Source organism: Ciconia boyciana, chromosome 2, assembly GCF_034638445.1.
Source record: "Ciconia boyciana chromosome 2, ASM3463844v1, whole genome shotgun sequence".
Classification (NCBI taxonomy): Eukaryota; Metazoa; Chordata; class Aves; order Ciconiiformes; family Ciconiidae; genus Ciconia; species Ciconia boyciana.
In genome coordinates, this window is record NC_132935.1 from 119,574,095 (window position 1) to 119,597,134 (window position 23,040).

General features: G+C 36.5%; 2 protein-coding genes across 2 annotated transcripts in view; both read left to right on the plus strand.

Moving 5' to 3' along the window:
* KIF15 (kinesin family member 15) overlaps positions 1–19,295 on the plus strand; it is a 36,929-nt gene extending 17,634 nt beyond the window's left edge. The window contains exons 16-35 of the mRNA XM_072853779.1: positions 68–209; positions 547–744; positions 1,648–1,755; positions 2,528–2,633; positions 3,168–3,333; positions 4,658–4,808; positions 5,827–5,912; positions 6,313–6,388; positions 6,652–6,738; positions 7,722–7,826; positions 8,701–8,823; positions 10,319–10,465; positions 11,443–11,547; positions 11,835–11,999; positions 12,445–12,551; positions 15,203–15,275; positions 15,866–15,903; positions 17,566–17,731; positions 18,145–18,276; positions 18,583–19,295. Coding sequence (XP_072709880.1) covers positions 68–209; positions 547–744; positions 1,648–1,755; positions 2,528–2,633; positions 3,168–3,333; positions 4,658–4,808; positions 5,827–5,912; positions 6,313–6,388; positions 6,652–6,738; positions 7,722–7,826; positions 8,701–8,823; positions 10,319–10,465; positions 11,443–11,547; positions 11,835–11,999; positions 12,445–12,551; positions 15,203–15,275; positions 15,866–15,903; positions 17,566–17,731; positions 18,145–18,276; positions 18,583–18,666 — 2,365 coding nt within the window. The 3' untranslated portion in view covers positions 18,667–19,295. The remainder of the gene's footprint in view (positions 1–67; positions 210–546; positions 745–1,647; positions 1,756–2,527; positions 2,634–3,167; positions 3,334–4,657; positions 4,809–5,826; positions 5,913–6,312; positions 6,389–6,651; positions 6,739–7,721; positions 7,827–8,700; positions 8,824–10,318; positions 10,466–11,442; positions 11,548–11,834; positions 12,000–12,444; positions 12,552–15,202; positions 15,276–15,865; positions 15,904–17,565; positions 17,732–18,144; positions 18,277–18,582) is intronic.
* A 999-nt stretch (positions 19,296–20,294) lies between these two features.
* Positions 20,295–23,040, plus strand: part of TGM4 (transglutaminase 4) — a 35,072-nt gene continuing 32,326 nt past the window's right edge. The window contains exon 1 of the mRNA XM_072853780.1: positions 20,295–20,424. Coding sequence (XP_072709881.1) covers positions 20,311–20,424 — 114 coding nt within the window. The 5' untranslated portion in view covers positions 20,295–20,310. The remainder of the gene's footprint in view (positions 20,425–23,040) is intronic.

The window sequence follows — 23,040 nt, forward strand, 5'->3', positions numbered from 1 at the left end:
TTATTCTTACTGATGGGAGGGCATACTGATGGAGTGGTTTTGACAGAGTAAAATACTTCCTAAACAGGAAAAAGCATATGGAACTGGAATCAGAGCTTCAATCCCTTCGGAAAGCAAACCAACGTCTTGAAAACATTCTGGAGGCAACCAAAGCACACAAGCGCCGAGAAGTCTCTCAGTTACATAAGCTACATAGAGAAACTCTTCAGGTGTGAGAATAAGTTTATTTAAAACCACACATACTTACTCGTGAGTTGTGTGAGAACATAGACTTTCATTTGTATGGTCCCTTAACCTAACTAGTGTTCTGGCATGTAATCCATACGTGATAAAGCAGATATGCTGCTTTTTTGTTCCGAAATACTTAGTGAATGACTGCCATTGTAATCAGATGACAAATCTGAAAAAGTGTAGTGGTTTAGAACTAACCACTCTGAGCATTTTATTTCATTATTTCATAGTTCTATAAGCAGAATACAATACCAGACAAAGTCTTAATTCCATTTTACAGCTAAAATAAAGACCGCTTTGTCATCTTTATAACAGAACATAACCACTCCAACAAAAGCTTACCAGCTAAGATCTCGCCTAGTGCCGCGAATAAGCCCAGAAATCTTAGATTATCATTCTGAAGATTTTCAGTGTTCCGAAGAGATGATGGATGACATTTTGAAAGAGCCAATTCCCCCAGAGATGAATGAACAAGCATATGAGGCCATTGCTGAGGAGCTCAAAGTGGCACAGGTGAATGTTCTGAGTAAAAGCTGAAGTCCATGTGTAACTTTATTATAAAGCAGGTTTTGGCATGAAATACTTCCCCTCCCACCAAATATATTTAATTTGCATGGGAAACTGAAGCTCTTGATGAATACTTATGGCTTCGCTAAACAGTTAACTATACATTGTACTTAAGAGGATTTACAATGAAAATACTTAAAGGGATTTGAGAGTTGAATATCTTAAGTAGTTTAAGATATACAGGGCATTTAAACTTTTACTATTTTAACCTGATCACTTGTTTCTGAGGAAACTTCTTTATAAGTCTCTGGTGACAGCTACATTTGGAACAATACCCAAGCTTAATATATAATACTGCATTATTTGAAGAAACCTGCCAAATATTGCTTGTCCACCATTATACCTTAATTGTCTTGTACCTTTCCTAAAGGGCAGGGAAGGTTTTTTGTCACATAGAAGAGTGCTACAAAGTTATCTGAACTATTCTTTAGAAGGGGGAACTAACTTCAGTGCATGTAAAACCCTGGCACAACAGGCAAAACCCCTCTTTGATGCTTATCATAGTGCAGAGATCCTGTAAGGAATCTGGCTAGCGTATATTTTGAATAACTTATTTTTAAAGCCTTATTTCTCCAAGATAAACATGTGTCTGAAAACTACGTGTTTATTGGATTCAGTCCTTGTATTCCCTGACGGATTTTCTTGTGTTCTGGCAGTTTAGTTAGCAATAGGAGAAATCAGCTACTTAAGGTACCAGCTTATTTTTGAATGTTCTGTTTTCTGTTGGTTCGGGTCATAAAAAAAAAGAAAGTAGTTGACATTTTTATATTTAATATGCACAGACTGCCATATGGCATGTGAGAATAACTGGAAGATGGGTGTTCTAATTTTGAGTGTCTTGTGTCACAGGAGCAACTGAGCACAATGCAGACAAAGCTGGATGAAGAGGAAAGCAAGAATATAAAACTCCAGCAGCATATTAATAAACTGGAGCATCATTCTGCACAAATACAGGAGGTGAGAGAACAATATAATACAGGGCTATATGTGAGTGTGTATATATGACAAGGTGATATTTACCACACTCGTACTACTGTGTCTAGTGATGTCTGCAGGGTTACTTGCATTTTGACTTTTGAAAAATTTACATAGCATCATAGCTCAGGGCTGTGCAGGAAGACAAGGACTTCATTTAACATAACACTGCAGGTTTGGGGGTTTTTTGTTTTAGATGTTGTGATTCTGAGCCTGCTTGATCTTAAATAATAAGCAAATAGACACTCAAGATATCTGTGCTTGTTTTTGGCCAACTTCATGATTTCTGGAAAACAGCAGTAGCCACAAGGATATTTTAAACTTTGGAATGCTGAAAGTACTACTTGCCTCAGTTGGAACTGAACTGAAATGTCCTTACTCTATAAAATATTTACAAGTCTTCCTTAATCGCTAGGCTTGATTTAACATAGAAAAGGAAATAAGGCCTGTTTTCTTCCCAGATCAGTCTCATTTCTGATAGTTCTTTTCCAAAGAAGATCTTGGCTCCTAAGCTGTGGGTTGCTTTTAAATGAACTTTTTAGATAAGGTAACGTCTTCAGTTATAACGAAATATTTTTTTTTTTCTTGGACTTCTATGGATTTCAGATTCACCAAACATCAAATTTAAAGAAAAATGCATCTTGTATTTATAATCAGCTGATGAAACGCTCTACTACATTATTATTGTTACAGCTCTGTGACTTAGACACTCCTACATTTCCTCCCATTTAAAAATTTTACTTCTCTTCTCAAGCTTCTTTCATCTGAAAGGAATGACTGGAGTAAAGAACGCCAGGAGCTCCTTGAACAGATAAAATCGCTTGAAAAGCAATTTCAAGACAGTCAAAGCAAGACTGATAGTAAGTCTGTGTAACACTGAAATTCCATATGAAGTTTTGAGGTGTCTTAATGTTTTGAATCAACAATAGCACATGCTAAGTAACTATTTGGGTTTAAGATGTTAAAGTCATACTGGTTTGATTTTTTTTTTTAATTTTTTTTAAAGAAAAAATCTCTAATACATGCAGAATAGCTTTTCTCTGTGCAGTCTTGCACAGTATACAATATTGAAAATTGTTCTCTGTTCACTCAATGTGAATGGAGTACAGGATACGGTATTTTATAAATAAAATATTAACTAAAAATAAAGGGAAAATTCTCTATTGGTCTATGGAAATGCAGTGGTATCATATGGAATGTTTTTGATTCTGCCTGTACTCTTTAGTTTCCTTTCCCATTTACAAATCCTTTTTGTGTGTGACCTTCAAGGTTAATTCCACTGAAAATATGTAAACTTTTGTGAGACTTTCCCAGGACGTTCTGTAGTGTTACATGTCCTGTATCTAGCACAGTTTTCCAAATAACATGTAGAATATTTGTTTGGTTTTTGACAGTATTAAAAAGTGAAGTCTATGACTTGCGCATTGTCCTGCAGTCTGCAGACAAGGAGCTGTCTGCTGTAAAATTGGAATATATTGCCTTTAGGGAAAAGCAAGAGAAAGAAATGAGTCAGCTTTCTGGTAGACATATGGATGTACAGTTCCAGCTGGACAGCGTCAGGTATGTTGGCAGTTTGGTAAAATGCCTTAACCTCCCTTCTGGATGCATCCAGTGATTTAGTTGTTCTTTCTGCATGTGAACTTGCACTTTACATCTCTTATTTAAAGTTGTTGTTTTGTGTTTATGTCCTTTGCTTGTTTTTTTTTCCCTCCATTCTTTCCATGCCTATTTCAGAGCCATGAGGTGAAATTAGCAGAAAGAAAATAAAATGAGGCTTCCTTAATGGGAAAATGCTATAGCAAACCAAAATTAAGTAGGATATACCTATAAGCTTATTGATCTCCAAAAGTTAAGTAGCTGAAGATGCATAGTTTGGGGTTTTTTTCCAATTTAGTCTTAAAAATTAACTGTTACTTCTCAGTCTGGTCACACGAAGCAGGCAACGTAATGATGCTGCTCTAAAAATACAAGCAGAAAGAAACCGTAAAAATAAACTGAAGCTTGACTATTGAAGCCTGAAAAGCTCACTATGTTGTATGCAATAATTGACATTATTGGGAGATGAAAATCAGTGAGATTTTTAATCATTAGTGTGACTTAGCTGTGTTGGGTTTTGTTGTTTTCTGGTTTGTTTGTTTGTTTTTTTTCCCCGGAAAGCTTAACTACATTATTGCATTATAGCAGGTCATATCTTAGCTGAAGTCCATTTTTCGAGTGATGCATTGTGACACTGGGAACCTGGAAATGAAATTAAATGTTGTGGTTTCATTGATGCCTTCTATGTTAGCAGAAGTACTGACTTTTGGAGGGTATTCTTTCTATAGACTCTCCATTAATAACATGATTCATAACACTTGTCTAGCAGCTCTTCTACCCCTCTTCGCTTTTCACTTTTGTGAAAGGTCAAATGAAATAAGTTTTCGGGGCAACAATTTAGAGGGAAATAACCCACACTTGCCCAGAATATATAAAGATTTTGTATGGGATAAATAACCCAGATATCAACTAAGCAGATGTAAGTACTCAGGATCATTCTAGCAGTCTTTTGTCCAACAACTGGCTAAAAAGAAAAAAAAAAAAGGGACGCCATTATCAAGACACAGTGACTGAAATTTCTATAGCATTTTGTAAGAAGTAAATTATTTCTAGGGATCAGAAAGACTACTCTGCCTTCTCTGCCAATGCCACTTATATTTTCCATGTCATTCATAAATTTGGGGTTTCTGAATTTAAAAAAGTTACCATTTATGTCAGTCACTTCTTTCTAAAATAACTGTACTCTATATATTATCTGAAGATTATAAAATACAATTGATTGGAGTATTTTTATAATGAAACAAACCCTTATCTTAATATTGTGGGTGGGTTTTTTTTTTTTATAAAGGCTAGAACACGAAAAGATTCTTGAACAAAAAGCAAGCCTGCAGGATGACTATGACAATTTGCAGGAAGTAGCGAAGTTTGAGACAGATCAACTGAAGCAACAACTTGAAGACAGAAAACAAGAAGCAGAAGCAATGAAGACTGAGCTTTGTGTAAGACAGTCAAGGCTTTTAAAGGACTTTATTATAGTTACTCATGTAGCCAGATTGTTTAATTCCTGTTACTGCATCATTGATAATAGATTCCACAGTAATAATAGGTTTCCTGGTGATCTCATTTGGAAGACATAACCAGAATCTTTTTTAAAATTTAGTGCAAGATTTTTGCAATCTCAGGCTACAAGAAATATCCAATAGCATAATGAATTAGTAGGTTTTTCAGCTGAATAAATTGCTCTGGAAATATTGAGGGAGATGGGTTAATTAGCAAAGGAATAAGAAACTGCTTTGAATCCTGACAATAAGAATCCTGACATCAAAATGCTGGTGACCTTTCATCTCAGTGCTAGCTAAGACTCGCTTACTTATTCTATCTTTACAAAGCAGTTTCTTAAAAATCTTCATAGTGGACATGATCTTGTTAAAATGATCTGTGCCTTTTTGTGGTGGATCACTGTCCTGCAATTTAGTTGATGCTGTCCTTGAAAGTCTGTCAGACTGCAGTGACTGCAAAACAGCAGTAAGGTTGCTCAAGGGCTTTTGCAAATGATTTTGCCTGCTTTTCTGCAGTGTACGCTGTGCCTGCTCAGCAAGTTTGCTGTAAGTTTTCCTTTTTAGTGTTTAAAGGAATACTGACAGATTGAAAATTACTATTTTAAATTCCTTATAGTCTAATATCTTGAGCTGCTGGTTAGAATTTGAAAAATCCCCCCAAATTAATCTACATTTGAAAAATTCTAATTTCTCCCTTTAAAGCCTTGGATACTGAGGAACATTATAGCTATATAAATGAAACCATTATCAATGGGAGGTGAAAAGAGCTGATTGCTTAATATAAATAAGAGTTTACTTTTGAACTTGTCTAGAACAAAGCCAAAGATCTTTCTGTTTCCATCTAAGGTTTTGTGGGGGTTTTTTTCAGTCATCTTAGGAGACTTAGATTTTTATTTTGGTTTAAATTATTCTAAAGACCTTATATTGTAACTTGTTATAACAACATTTGATATTCTAGAACCTTTTGAAACTCCTGAAAACAGAAAAAGAACATAATGAAAAACTAACATTACAATTACAAGAAGACAAAGAAAACAATTCAAAGTAAGTTTTAATTAGTAGTAGGGTTTATTTTCATCTGACTTTATTGGTTTTGTCCTATTTGTAGAGGTGTTTTTCCCCAGCTGGGTGGAGATAATTACATAATGGGCTTTTTTTATTTTATCCAGCTTAGAACACTTCATTTTAATGTATTCAATTAACATGACAAATGTAATTTCATTACAAGTATAGTTCTTCATGTCAAAGATGAAGTTCCACTACTGATAGCAGTGTATGGCTAGTAACTAAACTATTAGTCTTTTGTATAGTGCTGGTAAGGTGATAGTTAAAGAACTCTTCAAAAAAATTAAGTGCAAATAGGAATAAACGTAGACTTGATTCTTGTTAAAGCTCTCTTATGTTCTTATTATATTTCTCACTAGAAATATGTTTTCTTCTCCAGGGAGCTCTCGAAAGTACTTGAAAAAGCACAGGTGGAGAAACCATCCTCTGAAATGGTCACACAGTGTGAGCAGCAGGTACAACAGCAGAATCGAATGACTAAATTGTGTGTTCGTGGATTTCCTTGTGCATTAATAGCAATTTTATTGGTGAACTGACTGTTCTGTAGATTACCAGCAAAATAAATATAGAGTTCTCAGGTTTCAGATTGTTTTGTTAAGTTACTACTTAATTTTTCTGGTAAGGTAAACAACTTAGTTCCTTCCATTTTTTTTCATGGCTTTGTGCTTTACAAAACATACTTCAAAAGTAAGTCCTTCACAATTATTATTTCTTCTAGGAAGCAAAACTGCAGAAATTGGAACAGGAGCTGGCTGCTGCTGAAGAGTTTATTGTTTCTTTGAAGAAGACAAATGATGCGGATAAGGTTTGGGCTTATTTCTGTTACTGATACCCAGTTTTGCAGGTAACTATGTTCTGTAGTAGAGTTGAAAGCCCAGAGCCTTTCTATGATACTTAGTAATTCTGTGATTCTACACAATCCTGGCTGTGTAACTGTAAAATAAATCCTACCTTTTACTGGCATGGAGTTTTCAGGATAGTAGGAAACTGATATGCATTCAGAGAAAACACAAGATAACTGAAGGTTACACACACAAAAAAAATCAAGGTAAAGCTGTCTACTGGACAAAACATTCAATGCATAAACGATGTATAATTCCCCTGATGATTAATAGGGCCTTCCAGTCAGTGTCATGTCGTAATGGGCTAATAGAAAAGGTAAGAAAGGTGATGTAAGAATGTGACTGCGGGTATCTTTATTAATAAAATCAAAGCACTTTTACGTGAAAAGACTGCTCCAGTGTTCTGTAAGCTTAAATAGCAAAAGTTCTCATAGTACAAGCATTTATGCTGTATGTAAAACAGGCATAAGAAATCACATAATGGGTTTACTATCCAACATGGTGCATTGATAAGTCTTGCTTTTTCCATGCTAAAACAAAAAATTTGACACATATAAGGTCAGAAGAATCTGGTATTGTCAGTGCAGTGGTGTTTCTTGAATGTGCCTTTTTCCGTTACAAACAAATGTAACCTTGAACTATAGTACTTCTATTCTCCTATTACAAACCCATTACAGCCTGAGACTAAATCAGAGGGCTAGTCTTCTCTTCTAATGAACACAGCAGGTTATTTAATTCTTTATGTAAGTGCTTAGAACAAAAGCCAATTATTTAAATGCAAATTTCCTGTTACTCCTTTACATGTGCGTACTGAGGCCTCATTTTCAAATGGCCGTTTGAATTTGGGATTGACAAATTATACACCAAAGAAAGTCGAGTAATAAAATACATATTTTATATATATATATAAAAAATGTATCAGGATTAACTTTTTTTTATGTTGCAGGAAGTTGTAACTGACTTGATGAGACAGATCCAGGAGCTGAGGTCTTCAATTAATCATAAAACTGAGTCCATAGATGGGCTGACAAGAGAGCTCGAGGATATAAATGTATGTTCTGTCATTTTGAAGGACATGGTATAGTTTTTCAGAAATGGAAGGCAATGACATGTCTTATCATGGGTCTCAGTGTAACTTGCTGTAGCATTTTAGAAGGAAACTTCTTTGTTTTGACATGTTGAAATCTTCTGAACACTTTATGCCTAAGGCTGTTTTGAAAACTGAACTCTTTCCACGTGGTGGATAAAGAGCAGTGTCTCTAAAGGGACCTATTCACATCCTGTAAACTACACTTACCTGACAGTCACATTTAGATTTTCTCAGAAATTGGCAATTTAAGACCTCAACAATTGAAGCTGAATTGTAAACTCATTTTTGAGGGAGTGAATTTTTATGTTGCTGATATTACTATGTTCTACATCTGAAAGCATAAGTATAAAGAACTAAAACTATATATTTTAATAACTATGAATAAATATGATGCATCCTTTTTATTAAAATAGGTCTGGCTTGCAAACTGATAGAGCAACCCACAGAATGCTTTAGATACTGTCCATGTATGAACTATGAATTCAAAAGGTCCTACAGACAAAATGTTGATGAAACAGATTTCTACATATGGTTATCTTTTTTTTTTTTTTTTTTTTAATAATGGGGTAGTGGTTAATATGTATTGTGGTGGCTAATACATATTAAATTAATAATCTTTTCCATTGTTCTGACAACTCATTTCTAATAACATAGTTTATACAATTTAGCAAGTATATCGTTCTGATTTTAGTCATTGACACTGATGAGGTTTTGAACATTTGTAGTTGTCATCATAAGATCTGTGATACACATTTATTTGTATTATGTTTGCCAACTTTCTTTGATAACATGTTTTCCTAAAATATTCTAAAATTTAATTTAATCCTTTTCGTAGTGCAAGTATAATCTTGTTCTGGCTGCAAAAGAAGAAAGCAAGGGAATCATAGAGGACCAGGAAAAGAAGATTGAAGAACTGAGGGAAGCCTTGGAGAGAAGACAAATAGCTGATAACATTGAGGTAAAAACATTAACGTTGGTATATTATGATTATTTGTTCGAGAGACCAATTGGATGTGGTGTTGCTTAAAATACTTGTGTAAAACTTAACCTCATTTTAGTTCCAACTAAAGCTAGTTAAGCTGTTCTTAAAGGAATTTTTCATGAGATACCTGACAAATTCTGTTAAATTATCACATTACTTGACATAAATATTTTATAAGCTACTTCATAAAAACCTATGCTAAAAGCCTGGTTTAATTTTGTTAAGGCCACTAAGGAGTCATCAGCTGAATTTAATGGCAACATTAGATGATGCAGCTGAGAAATTAAAATAGGTTGAAGAATATATTATGTTCAATATTATCTCTTCCCCCACTGCTACTATATTCAGTAACATCTTTTCCTTACTCGTAATTTTAACTAAAAGCTCCACCTGCTGGAAACAGATCTAGGATGCATGGTTGATTCAACTGCGGTTTTGCTTTTTAAAATTGTATCTTTCTTTTTTAACTTTGTCTTTCCTGTTACTGCTCTCACCATTATTTTGGTGAACATGTCATCAGTCTAAGCCACCAGCCTCTCCTTACAAGCAATTTCTACAAGATCATCTGTCATATTACATATGCTTAGTCCAATCATATAGCACCAATAAAGTCTTCCAGAGTAGTATTTGCTTCTCAAAAACAATTTTTAAATATATTTCCACTATTTTTAATAAACAGACTATCTTTATTAATAAACATATCTAAGTTTGACATTCTGGAATCCTAAACTGAGTTGCCTGCCAAATGGATCACTTTCTGGTTTGGGGTTTTGGGGGTTTGTTTGGTTTATTTTTTTAAACTGAAGTAACAATTCTTATTCCATTGCTATCCTTGGGTGTAACTGGCTCCTGACAAAATCATCGTGTTTCTCCTTTGACTTTGTACATCAGTTACTGACTTCCTTCATGCTTTCTTGACTGGACATGAAGAACTAAGTCCAAGGTGGCATTTAAAATACTAAGTACTGTTTCTCCTTCTTGGGTAATACACCTTGTGTAGGTAGGATGCCCTATCAGAGAGGGTGGGAAACTAGATCCTAGAATAAATCCAGAGGTATCTACAAAACAGCAGTGCACTAAAAAAGCTGTAATCACTAATTCAGCATGGATTAAAATCTATACATTCTTTTCTGGTTTCTTATTTAAAGAATAGTATCTCTTTTTAAGTATATATTTTACTATAAAACAGTGTCTGATTCCAAATATCTCCCACAAGTATATAACTGTAACTATACTGTAGGAAAGTTCTCATTTTTGTTCTGCAACAAAGACAATGGATATGGAAAACGTGCTAAAATAAGAAATTTATAGATGAATGCTTGCTACAATTCATGATGAAAAAGTGGAGGGAAAAGGGAGATGCTTGTAGCTGTTAGCCATCTTAGCAACAATGACAAAACATCTTGAAACAAATGCTTTAGAGTAATAACCTTAACATTTCTTTCTTTACTCATCCAATGACTTAAAATAGAGAGACCTTCTGTGTGAAGACTTGCATCACACCACTGAGCAGCTGATAAGACTGACAGAGGCCTCTAAGAAACATGATTCATTGCTTCAGTGTGTGCAGGAAGACGTAAAAAAGAAAGAAGCTGTAATCCAGGAACTCAGGGAACAGGTAAAACAAGGAAATTCTTCTGATAATTAGCTCCTTGGGAGGGAGCTGTGGTTAATTGTAGCTTCTGGAAAAGGTTTTACTTGTAATTTTACTCGGTGAAGAGCAATGCTCCTTCCTGTAAAAGCAATGTAGTAGTTCAAAAGCTTCTGAAAAAAGGCTAGATAGCCTTTAAATACTTTGGAAATGGTGTCTAGAGATCATGAAAATGTTTACTCTGAAAGCAAAGTAAAATTATCAGTACATATAATAACAGAGCAACCTGAGGTTGTAAGCAGTGTAACTTAGGGGATTATTTTTTCCTCTGCTTAACACTTATCCACAAACTATATCATTATGTAGTGGAGGTAATTGTTGAGCTCCATAAATCATGCAGTCTGACAGTGATTTGGAGCTTTAGCAGACCAAATAGCTATGTTAAACTTTTGTCCAAATTTTAGCTCTAGTTGTCACAACTGTCATAGTGCTAAGTAATATATTTGTGTTGGCAAAAACTCTAATAAGGGTAAGTTACTTTGGAAAGAAGAGTCCTTTTGTCATGTTAGCATATTCTCTTTGAGGAAATTGATTAAATCTATACCAGTAAAATCTTTGTATCAAATCGTGTTTTGACCAGTAATGTTTGCTAACAAAGTTCATAATAGTTTTTCTGTGCTAGCAAGCCCTTTGAAAGGTAGACTATGTTAGCAAGGCAAAAAAAATCATATACCAAGAACAAAATTCAGATTAACTACACAGTATACAGTATATAGTGTAGATATGATTTCAAAAAATGCTTGTTACATGCAACTAGTTTAATTTTAATTAGATTAATAGTTATTAGGTAAATATAGAAAATAATTATGGACGTGAAGTCTAAGGTAACCTCAAATAACTTGCGGGGTACTTAACCTTGCTCAAAATAGAGATCTGTCTGCTGTTTTCTTTAATATTTTGTGTCTATTATGAGCTAATTTAATTATAATTGGGGTTTTTAATAGCTGGACAGAATGACAGAAGAACTGGAGAAGAGGAAGAATGAATATGAACTAAAAATGAAGCAAATAGATTGCTTTGTGGACTCATCTTCAATAACATTTCCCCAGGTATGGTATATGCGAGAGAAACATTCTTATTGTAATGACTTTTAAAACTCATTGAAAAGGACTAATAAACTTTACAGCATGGCTTCAGGCTGGGACCAGAAATGACAATGTTGAGAATGGTCAAATCCCATTGAGCTTGTTTGTAACTTAAATGTATTATTGATTATTTGTCTGCAAGGAATTTATTAATATATTACTCCAATTAAGTATTAAAACATGTAACCAATACATAGGGGAAACAGTTCCTTACTAATAGTTTGTGGGTTTTGTTTCTTTTAACTTGCCAGTGTCCAAAAACTCCCCCTAATTTTGATGTGAATTTGGCAAAGCTCTTGGAAACTCATGAGCAAGAAATAGCTGATCGGAGGGCTTCTGCAATAAATCTGGAGCACCTTGTACATGAACTTAATGAAGAACGAAGAGCTAAAAATGATGAAATTCTAAGGCTGAAGGTACTATGAGTTAATCTCTACAGGCAATTTGTAAGGCTAAAATAAGACAGAATACAGAGTTCAGATTTTTAATGAGCTGCTCTTAGTAGTCTGTCCATTAAAGCAGGAAGGCAGTTCTTGGTCTTCTCTACCTAGGCTGCTAACGAATGGTGACAACTTGCTTGAGATGTCCATTATATCTCATTTTCCCAAGGACTGAGTTGTTTCCTGTTTGTGAATATCAAATGGTAACATTTTTGCTGATGAAACTGTTCTGACATTCCATTTACAGTGTCATTAGAAACTTGATTTAGAAGGGTGATGCATATCTTTGCCAGAGAACTGTGCTTGTTTTCTGAGAAATAGTCTTGTCTTCTATGTTACTCAAAAAGGTGTTCAACTGGAAATGAAAACAGGAATTTCAACTCGGTCTTCAAATAAAATGTTTCCAATTTCACTTGCTTAGGAACAATTAAATGAGTTAGAGAACTTGCGTCTGGAAATGCAGATATTGGTGGAGAACAACAGGAATTTACAGAGCCTTGTAGAAGCTCAGAGACTAAGCAAGAACAGGTAAAGTAAAATAAAACAAGAAAAACCTGTCTTAACTTGAAGCAATTAAGATAAACAATTTTTTATTTGAAATACAATCTTACATATTGTTTGTGTAATTAGAGATTGACTCAGCCTTTTCTATGACAATTGTTTACTAGCTTGTGAACTTTATTGCCTTTAAATCACAAATTCGTAAATACAGCAAAGTTTTATAAAGTAAATGGAAATAGAATGTAAAATAATAACATGCATAGCCATTGCTGTGTATTATATATTGCCATATCACTTGTGCAGTTATGGATTCAGTAGATAGGAAATGTCCAAATGAATTCAACACAAGTTTTAACACGGACATAAATGGAACCAGCTCTCCACCTCGTGTTTTTGAGGGTAAGGAATGAACTTCCTCTGATAAGATGGTATGCTGCTGTATACCTCAGATTGGAGATATCCTGAGGTTTGGTTCAAACTAATCTATACAGCTTAGTTTTGGACAGAAAAGGTTTTGTTTCATGGCTTGCTTGTTTTGTTTTTTCCTTGTTTTCAATTTTGTAAAGAATTAAATAACCTGCTGTTTTACATCTTGTGAAAAGAAATCTTAACTGGCAACAAATAATTCTGTTGATATTTATTTAATGACAATTAATTTTAAGGTCAATTTAGTAAACAGTAATTTAATGCTAGGTAGGAGTTTAATCTTTTTTTGCCTATTTAAGGTATCAAAAAATATATTCCAGAACTTTTATCTCTATTCAATGAAGTATCAGTGTTGTCAGTTTTAGAACTTACTTTTTGGTAAGATAAGTGTTTAATGTAAAAGAACACTATTAAATTTGAAAAATTAAGTATCCCAATTAGAAGATACTGTAATTGCAGGTGTCTGTGCAACTCAGATTTGTCCTTGCATTATATATATTATACAGTAATCTTCAATTATGAAGAAATTAATTTGTGGAAAACATTCTGTGCACAATGCCTACTTGGTGGGACAGATCAGGTGGGATACTGAATGACGATGATGTCTCTAGGGCCTTCTGCTTTGTTTGCAGCTGACATTTGAAAGCGTGTTGTGAACTGAAATGGGAATCACAGAAAAACAAGAAGGGGTTACTTTGCCATGGAAAACTGGATTCTGTGGCTTTGTTTTTCACGCAGTTTATGGAGTAGGTTACTTGGACCAAATTTTCACAGAAAAGCATTACTTTTATGTTCCTCATTTGCTGGATTCCCAACTTGGGACCTTGGGATATAATTTGGATAAGCATTAACAATTCCCAGCTGCTGTTAGTTGATAGGAGTTATGGTTTGAATAGACTGAAGGCTAATAGTATATTGCATGCTCCCTGAAAAATCAAGTTTAGATATCTCAGTTGGGGATATTCACAACAGACACATGCCTCATACATTATGGGAGCAGCTGATAGCAGCAGCAGGTAGTAGTTACCTTTTGTGTGGCCCAACATTAAAGAGCAAGATGATGTGATCATTGGTGTCACACATGACAAAGTAATGAGATGTGAGGATCTTGGACTGCATTGGAGGATGTTTGAGAATACCAAATGAGACCAAGTGCCTGTTCTCTTTTGGTATTTATTGTTAGGGCAGGGAAGAGCAAGCTGTACAGGAAAGGTCAGCCTTCACCTCTGTAATGCTAAGCTGGAGCGGGCTCAGTTCACTGCTTTGGAGCTGGTACAGGCTGACCAGTACTGGAATTTGAAAGGCTCAGGCATAATCAATGATTCTAAACTTGGAGCTTTTAAAGTTCACATAAGTATTCACTGAGAATAAGTAAACAAAATGTGTTGCGGTTTTGTCCAACCATTTATAAGTTGGATGAATTTGGGTGGATTTTGGAAGTGGGTGGTACCAAAATCTAACAAGGAAAATAAATTATTTTTATTTTAGTTCTTAGAAGTTGTTAGATGTTTTAAGCTGGCATTTAATTAACATTAACAAAAAAAACCACCCACACATACACAAACTTACTCTCTCAGACTGAGGCTGTTTATACCAGATACGAAAAATAAATCAACCTAGCTAGGTAAGTTGACAAAAATTTTAAGTTACTGAAGACAGTGATCTTTTATAATTGCATCCAATTCCAATAACTGTTAATCAATGAATTTCTTCCCTTATGGCATACTACAAGAATGAAGTGGTCCCAATGGTGTGTTGGTTTGCGGGTTATTTTACTTTTATGGTGTTTGCTTACTTCCATCCAATGTTGTGTTTATTAAAAACTAACAAAATAAAAGGTTTCCAAGTCTTCTGAATACAAAAATCTTTTACCTTCTTAACTTGGCAAGACCACTGAGCAAAGATCTTATAGGAAGGAGTTGCTTTCTGCAGTCTATATGCACATGAACATCATGAACTAATAAAACATTTACCTCAATCCCAAAGCTAACATACAGTTGCATAGTTACTACATTTTTAATTGTTTTCATTAAAATATTAGTTTTTCTATACTCTAACAAAGGAAAATGTGATGTTCTTGGAATATAAAAGTTTAAACCCTTTCAGAGTTTTTTCATGATGTTCAGTGTTCTGGGTATGAACATGTGTCAAGACAACTACACACATTTACTGGTTTAATCTGGATAAGATGTTGTTTTTGCAACTAGTTTACTCTGTTTATGAGAAACTTTCTTCATTCTTGGATTTCCTAGTGATCAGAAACATCCTGATGTTCAGTACCTCAAAGAGAAAGAGGATGAGATTGCTGAAGAACGACTGGCCAAGGTATATTACCTTTTTCATGTAGCAGTCAATTGCTGTTTCTCTGCTATGAAGTATTAACATGTTTTCTTCTATTTCATGGCAGTGAAACAAACACTGATTTCTAATGAATTCTAACAGATACAGAGCCTGATATGTATCTCTTAAGGTTTCCGTCTTGTCTAACACCAGTGAACTGGGTGTCAGATTGCACAATAAGCAAAAACAGATTTGGATCACTAAATCTGACTCATCTCCACAAAGTTGGAAAGTTAAAATTGTGTCACTTGCTATGTCAAGGCTCTGCCAAAGGGAGGTTAATGTTGCAGCGGAGGTTGCCACAGATCTCCCAGACAGAAGAACCCCCTGTCAGAGCTCTGCTGTGTATGAATGGGCAGAGATACTGCTGTGCTGGCATGAAATTGGAAATTCGTGCATATAGCAAAGAGATGAACTTATAATGAATGTTAGAGATGTGATTACTGGGCAGTAGGATGATTTTTGTTGGGATCCGGAATGAGATACTTGGCATCAGTTAAGTGGCAAATAATTTTGCATACATATATATGTATATTAAACATTATGAATGTAACTAATATTTGGAACTCTTACAGAATAAAGCAATGGAGGAGATGCTGAAAATCAAAGCAGAGTAAGTTTAATATTGTTCATTGAACTGGAGACTTGTATTAAACTTGTTAATACCAAAAAGGTACATTTAAGCAATAGAAATCCAAGATCTGAAACTACAAAAGATGTCATTTGGAAATGTTGTTTACAGTTCTGCAAGACACATTGAGTTCTTACTTTCTCATCAGTAGGTGGTAGTAGCACCTATTACTATATCTTCCAAAAGGGTAGCATTACATCAGGAAAATACTCTGAAATAGGTGGAACCATAGAAAAACTTAAATTGTAAGGACATTTTTAATTCTTTAAAATTATCTATGTTTTGAATTTTTATATGCAGTCAATTCTAAGCACATTTCTTTTCAAATTAAACTGAAATACTGTTCATTTCTTTATTAATACCATAAATATTTTAAAATTTTAAACTTAATCTAATTCTTTGCTTTTTTATGCTATTCATTTTATTTTTTGTGCTTCAGCTTGAATAATGAAAATTGTTTATTCTTAGAGGATTCCTAGATTGTGTTTGCACTATCGTACAAGTAGTCCTCGAAATTCAAGTGTTTTGCACCTTGGGTGGATAGTAGTCAATAAATAAAATACTGAATTAGTAGATGAAAATTAGTTTGAAAGTGTTGCTCCTGTTATTCTTTTCCTAATCTATATTGCTTCAGGGACTTATAGTGGCTGAATCTCCTAATTGAGTTATTTACATTTAATGGAATGCTTTCTATGTAAGTAACTTCTTTTAAGGATGAAGATAGCTTTTATGAACACAGACATTTCAAAAGTAATATATACTAAGTTTTCCAGAAACCTTAGTCTTGATTAGGGGTTATTTTGCTATTCAGTGCATTGGTTTTTCATACCTGTCTGGTCTCTGAAATACACTTTGTAACAGTGCTACGATGTCTCATACAAACACATAATGTACAAAGAGGAAAAAGATTATTTTGTCATCAAGAAAATGTCTTGACAAATGCAGCAAATGAATACTGTTTTTATACAGTAGATCTTAAACGCCAGGCTTCAGTGAAAGAAAACTGATGACAAAAATATTTTAATGTATGCAATAGTTGAAGAGACATGCAAAACTATTAAAGTTCATATAATCAGTAGACAGGCTGCTAAATTTGATGGCATGGTTTAATATTCTGTGAGCCTGATAGAATTAAAACATTTTCAGCAGACAAGACATCTATCCAAAGTGGTGGTCCTTCTGTTACCAGGCCAAACAAGCTCAGACCATCTCTGAGCTGTTCAGAGATGTTTCTGGGCAACAAGGCTATTGGGGAAAAGCCATATACAAACAAGCAGTTTAGGGGAAACTTGAAGAGCAGCAGAGTTTATCTGGCAAATTTACATGCCTTAAATGAAGTCCTAGCGTTCTCGTAGGTGAAGCTTCTGTTTTCTTTTATGAGTGGACGTGTTACGGAAACAGTGTACTTCCCAAAAAGAAGAGCAACTCCAAAGCACTGACTAGTTAAGAGATTGTATCAAACTCAAGAGCTGTGAAGCAGAAGGTAATTTTTCCTTCTGTTAGCACTGAGTTCTAGGGAAAAATAAATTGTCTTTAAAGGATATTTTTAGAAGAGTCTGCCTACATGTCCAAGGATGACTTACTAATTCAGTTGTATGCCATTTATGTTGGTTTTAATATTAGATGATGTTTTTCTATTGGCAGATTAGAAGAGACCAAAAATACCCTCAAAATCAAAGAGAATACTTGTCTTGAAATGACTCTGGAGATGGAACGAACAAGAGCTTTGGAGCTGAAAGCATTTCATGAAAAAGAAGAAATTAGATCAAAACTGGAGGAAACATATGAAGAGAGAGACAGAATTGGAAAGGTTCTATATGTATAATTTTTTTGTTGTCTTTGCAGTAGAATCTTATTCAGCAGAGCTAGAACTGTTGCTAATTGGACAATATTCTGAATTAATTAGCCATCAAAGACTGCCTCTGAAAATGTTTTGTCTTGCAGTTTAGTTATATTTGTAATGCTGTTTCCTGCACTGGTGGAACTCCGGGTACGGAAATCACTGTTGCACTTTGTAATACAAGTCAAATGGTGCTTTTGCCCTTTAGAAGGGATGTAATATAGTACTTAAGACAAATAGGTGTTTCCTGAATGAAACAACTCTTGCATAATATGTTACAATAAACTTAAATCTCAGTACGTTAATAGTTTTAAAGAAGCTATTTCTTCTGAAAAGAGGAGGGGCTACAGTTAAGAGGTATACAATGTATGTATTAATTACAGGAAATGGAATTGCTGAGGAAGCAAGTTGACTCTCTTGCTGAGGAGAATGGGAAATTACTTGGTCATCAAAACCTAAACCAGAAGATTCAGTATCTTGTGAAACTGAAGAAAGATTACACTAAACTTACTGAGGTAAGTTGCAGAGTAGAATACAGATGAAGTGATGGCCTGACCTAGAAGAAAGCTAAGGTTTGAGAATGAAAACTAAAATTCCTGCTGCTCTTAATAGATACCTCTGATTTTTTTTTTTTTTTATGCAGTTGTGTAGGTCATGGCTGGTCTGTCTCCTCACAGGCCCCAGACAAGAATCACCCCATTTTATTTGCTCAAGTACATAGTGTATAAGACACTTGAACAAGTGTAGATACCACTTATTTAGAGATATGAAAGAAGTGAGTGTAATTTCCTTAATACACCCATGTTTTTTCTGTTTTACAGGAGACTGAAAAACTACGAGTTGAAAATGCTTTTTTGAAAGAATCAAAAAAATGTGACATATGTAGACATCATGATCAGCTATAATGACACAAATAAAACTGCAGAGCCTATTTTTTAAAGTGTACAAAATAAGCAAAAGCCAGTTGTCGAACTTGACTTTTGCTGTGGTCCTGGTATAATCAAGTATTTTAGTTTCCTGGATTTTTTTGCTGGTAATAACTTTTAGTGAAGAATTTTATTCCAGCTAAGTGGGCAGCTTTCAATGACATATTAACACCTTCCTATAATTTTTCAAAAACCTATTTTGTATAGATTCTGGAAGATACTTCCTTGAAACTTTTGTACCTTGCCAAGGAAAAGCTTTCTCACTGGGAACACACCTGGATTTTTGTTGCCTTTTGTGCTTTTATTCAGGTTCCTACCTCTTCTGAAATGCTACATTTTCCACCAGAGCCAAATTTTAAAAAGCACAATTTTTTCGTGTTTGTTTTTTTTAGCTAAACATAGGGTGTTTCTACTGGGTTAAAATTAATTTGTCAAATGTATTAACTATTAATACTTATGGGTTGCTTAAAAATAATTTTCATATTGAAGTTTGTTCAGTGAAGCACAAATGTGAATTTAGTAATAGACTTGTAAACAGTACTATAAATATCTTTTGCCTTTGTATTCTTTTCTTTCTCTATTTGAAATTAAAATGCTTTTTAAACATTTTCCCCTGGTATAAACGTACAGCAGACTTCTATATTAGCATTGTAGGAAATTCTTTTGAAGTATTTTGCAGCCATTTTCTTATCAAACAAAAGTTAGAAATGTTAAGAAACAAGATCTGAAAATATGTATAAGATTTTAGGAGTATAGCATAAGTTCATTAATTGCACTTAAGATCTATTGCATAACTGCAACTTTTATTAGTGGAACACAAAATATTGATTTACATACCAATATCAAACACTTGTGTTTAGCTTTTTTTTTTACTGGCTGTAATACCATCAGTATGATTACCATCTGTAATAATTTGTACAATACTACCTTTGCTCACAAGCGATGGGGCAAAAGGGAATGGAGAGGAAAATGTGTGTCAAGTCAAGGGCGGGATACCTAGTGAGTTACTTCAGTATTTGGCTGAGAGGAAGAAGAATTTCCCCCAGCTTATCTATGAATTTTAAAGTTGCCTAATCCTGCAGCTTTGTTTCCACTTGAACTGTAGAAGTAAAAAACTGACCTTAAACTGGGGAGGTTTTTTTTTTCTGTAGACAAATAATAATAGAGATCAGAAGTAACTGATTACTAACAGCCTAGAGGGGTTTGTCTGGGACCACAAAGCTGTTGTCTCCTGTGGGTTTTATTTGTTATTGCCATGTTCTAGGTTTACAAATGTTCCTCAGAGCACCTGTCTGTCTTGTGGGACTGTTTCTGGACTATTTCCATGCAGGCCGCGTTTTCCGCCCCTCCCTGCATGGGGACGCACGATCCCTGCTGCACTTTCTTGTCCGTGAGCCTTTCTCCGTGTTGTATGTCTATAGCAGGACTCACATTGTTCCCGTACTGCATCCTTTTTTTGAAATATAAACCCTTTGTATATCAACCACCATTGCACCCGTGCATTTCTCTTTGCCCTTCTCTCCCCTTCAGCAACGCGGCCCGCCCGCCACACCTCCCCGGGCCGGCAGGGGCGGTGCTGCGGCGGGGCGCGTCCCGGAAGGCGGCGGGCTCGGCGGGCCCGCCATGCGGGCGGGCGGCGGGGCGGCGGCAGCGGGGGCCGCAGGGCTGCTGGGGGCGGCGGCGGCCGCCGCGGCGAAGCTGGCGCTGGGGCCAGGCGGGGAGGCGGCCGGAGGCTGGGTAAGGAAGGAGGAAATCGGTGCAGGGAAGCGACTTCCATGAGTTAGCGTGCGGCCTGCGTGCGGCCTCCCCCGGCAGGTGTTACTCAGCCGTTGGGCTGCGCCGCTTATTGCATCTGGCGTGGGGAAGAAACACGCTGCTGCTTCCTGGTGCTCTCCCAGGGCCTGCCCTGCACTTGCCTGCAGAGGGATTTGCGGGAAGACGGGCGGTCTCGGAGAGCCGAGCCGTGACTCGCCTCTTGAAGGGAGCCTAGCTTTGTAGCTGATGGAGGGTTGACAAATGCATTGTGGTAATGTAAATAGACAGCGAGCTGACTGAACCGAGTCTGCTGGTACGTAAGAGAGAAGAAACCAAGCGTGGTATGGGAATGCCTGAAACCAAACCCAGCTCTGAAAGCCCATTTGCAGTGGTTTTATGTCGGTTTTACTTTAAAAGCAGGATGTTAGTATGCTTGCATATCAAACACTTGTTCACAGCCCTGTGCTTTGCTAATAATGTTGCCCTTCTCCCGCTCTTGTTCTATTTCTGTTTCCTCGTGACAAGAGCGGAGAGGTGGAGCAGTTGATTTCCATCGTGCTGCTCAGCTGATGCGCCCATCTGGTGAGGTCTCCTTGGGTGTTTGTAAGGGATGATCTTTATCTCAGTTGTGTTTCTCAAACCTCATTTTGCATAAGGTTACATGGGGCTGCTGGCCTTTCGCCTCAAGCATACAGTGTCCTTACCTACAGAGGTGAACTCTCGTATAGGCAGTGTGAATGGGGAGATGCAGAGGTAGACAGCATACGCGTATCATAAAAACCCATCAGGAAGACCCATTTAGGCATAAAGCAGGGGTTGTTATTCATATAGCAAATGTACATTTGGACTTGAAATCTAAAGGAGAACCCACAAGAGAAACTAGATCTGAAAAAAACCCCAGCCTTCCATCAGGACAAAAGAAAATCAACTTGTGTGATTGTTAGAGATGGTTAAAAGAGCAAAAACTCCATACTCACCAATCCTGTTGATCCTTTCCAATATATCAGAAAGGATGGCAGGAAGGAGAATAAAAAATTTTAAATCCTGATACTGTTCCCAATCCCTCCAAAAAAGATTGTGCTTTGCACTGACAGAAGAGCACAGCGTGGAATTACTGAAAATGTTGACAGCAGCTTTCCTGCATGTTTTTCTCCTTTGAAATTTATAGAAATATTGCCCATTTGTTGGGGGTTTTTTTAAGGTGCTATGACAAGTATTATGTCATTGAGGTGGAGTGTTGCCAGCAGGTCAAGGGAGGTGGTCCTTCCCCTCTACTCAGCACTGGTGAGGCCGCACGTGGAGTACTGGGCCCAGTTCTGGGCTCCCCAGTACAAAAAAGAGATGGAGCTACAGGAGAGAGTCCAGCAAAGGGCCACAAAGATGATGAAGGGACCGGAGCATCTCTCCTACGAGGAGAGGCTGAGAGAGCTGGGGCTGTTCAGCCTGGAGAAGGGAAGGCTCCGGGGGACCTCATCAATGTGTATAAATACTTGAAGGGAGAGTGCAAAGAGGACGGAGCCAGGCTCTTTCAGTGGTGCCCAGTGACGGGACCAGAGGCGATGGGCGCCAACTGAAACACAGGAGATTCCCCCTGAACACCAGGAAACACTTTCTCAACTGTGAGGGTGACCAAGCACTGGCATAGGTTGCCCAGAGAGGTGGTAGAGTCTCCATCCTTGGAGATAAGCAGAAACCACCTAGACACAGTCTTGGCCAACCTGCTGGTTGGACCAGGTGATCTCCAGAGGTCCCTTCTAACCTCAACCATGCCGTGATTCTGTGATTGTGTTTCTTTTTTCTGGACAAATTGGTTCCTTCAGTTACTTCTTTCAGGTCTATTCTAGGTGATAATTGTGAACTAAATTAATCAGTTTAGCTGTAAAACTAACCGAGTTTTAAGCAAAAGCTGTAATCTTCCTGGTAGCTTAAATTGCGCAGGACCGTAGACACTTAAGTGTTTCAGAGGGCTCGCTGTTTGAATCCTGCATGCTTGCTACAAAGGCATTCTGCAGAGCAGCCACAAGGTGACAGAAATTCAAGGAGTTTTGTCTTTGAGGAAGAACTACAGAAATCTGAAAATAAGTCTAAGAGAGCAGCCATCACTTGTGCAGCGTTGGAAAGGAGCAGAGAATGTTAAAAGTGTATTGACGCTTCTGAGAGGGTATGACGTAGGGTAGCAGGATACTTGATGGCAGCACAAAGATGGCGTTACAGGCCAGAAGGATGTGTTGTGATGGCCCAGCCTGAGAGTGGCCTGACCAGGAGGGGTCATTTCATTTGGAACAAAGGTTTTCCTTTACTTTCCCCTCTCCTCTGACAAGCTTCATCTAAAATTACTTCTGTCACTTCAAGAGTGATTCTGGATTATCTGAAATGTACACTGAAATTAATCTCTAAGAAAAGCAATCAGAACAGTAATGCTTGACTCACTGGGCTGGCTCAGCTGAGTCCTTGGCAGGGGAGGAATTTATACCTCCCTCCTTCCTTGTGGGGAATACCTGGGGATGTTCCTATTGCTCTGCCTGCGTGCCATTGCAGTGACCCCTCCTCTGCTGAGGATGCAGAGGGACTTGACCTCTGGAAAACCTTCCTGCTGGG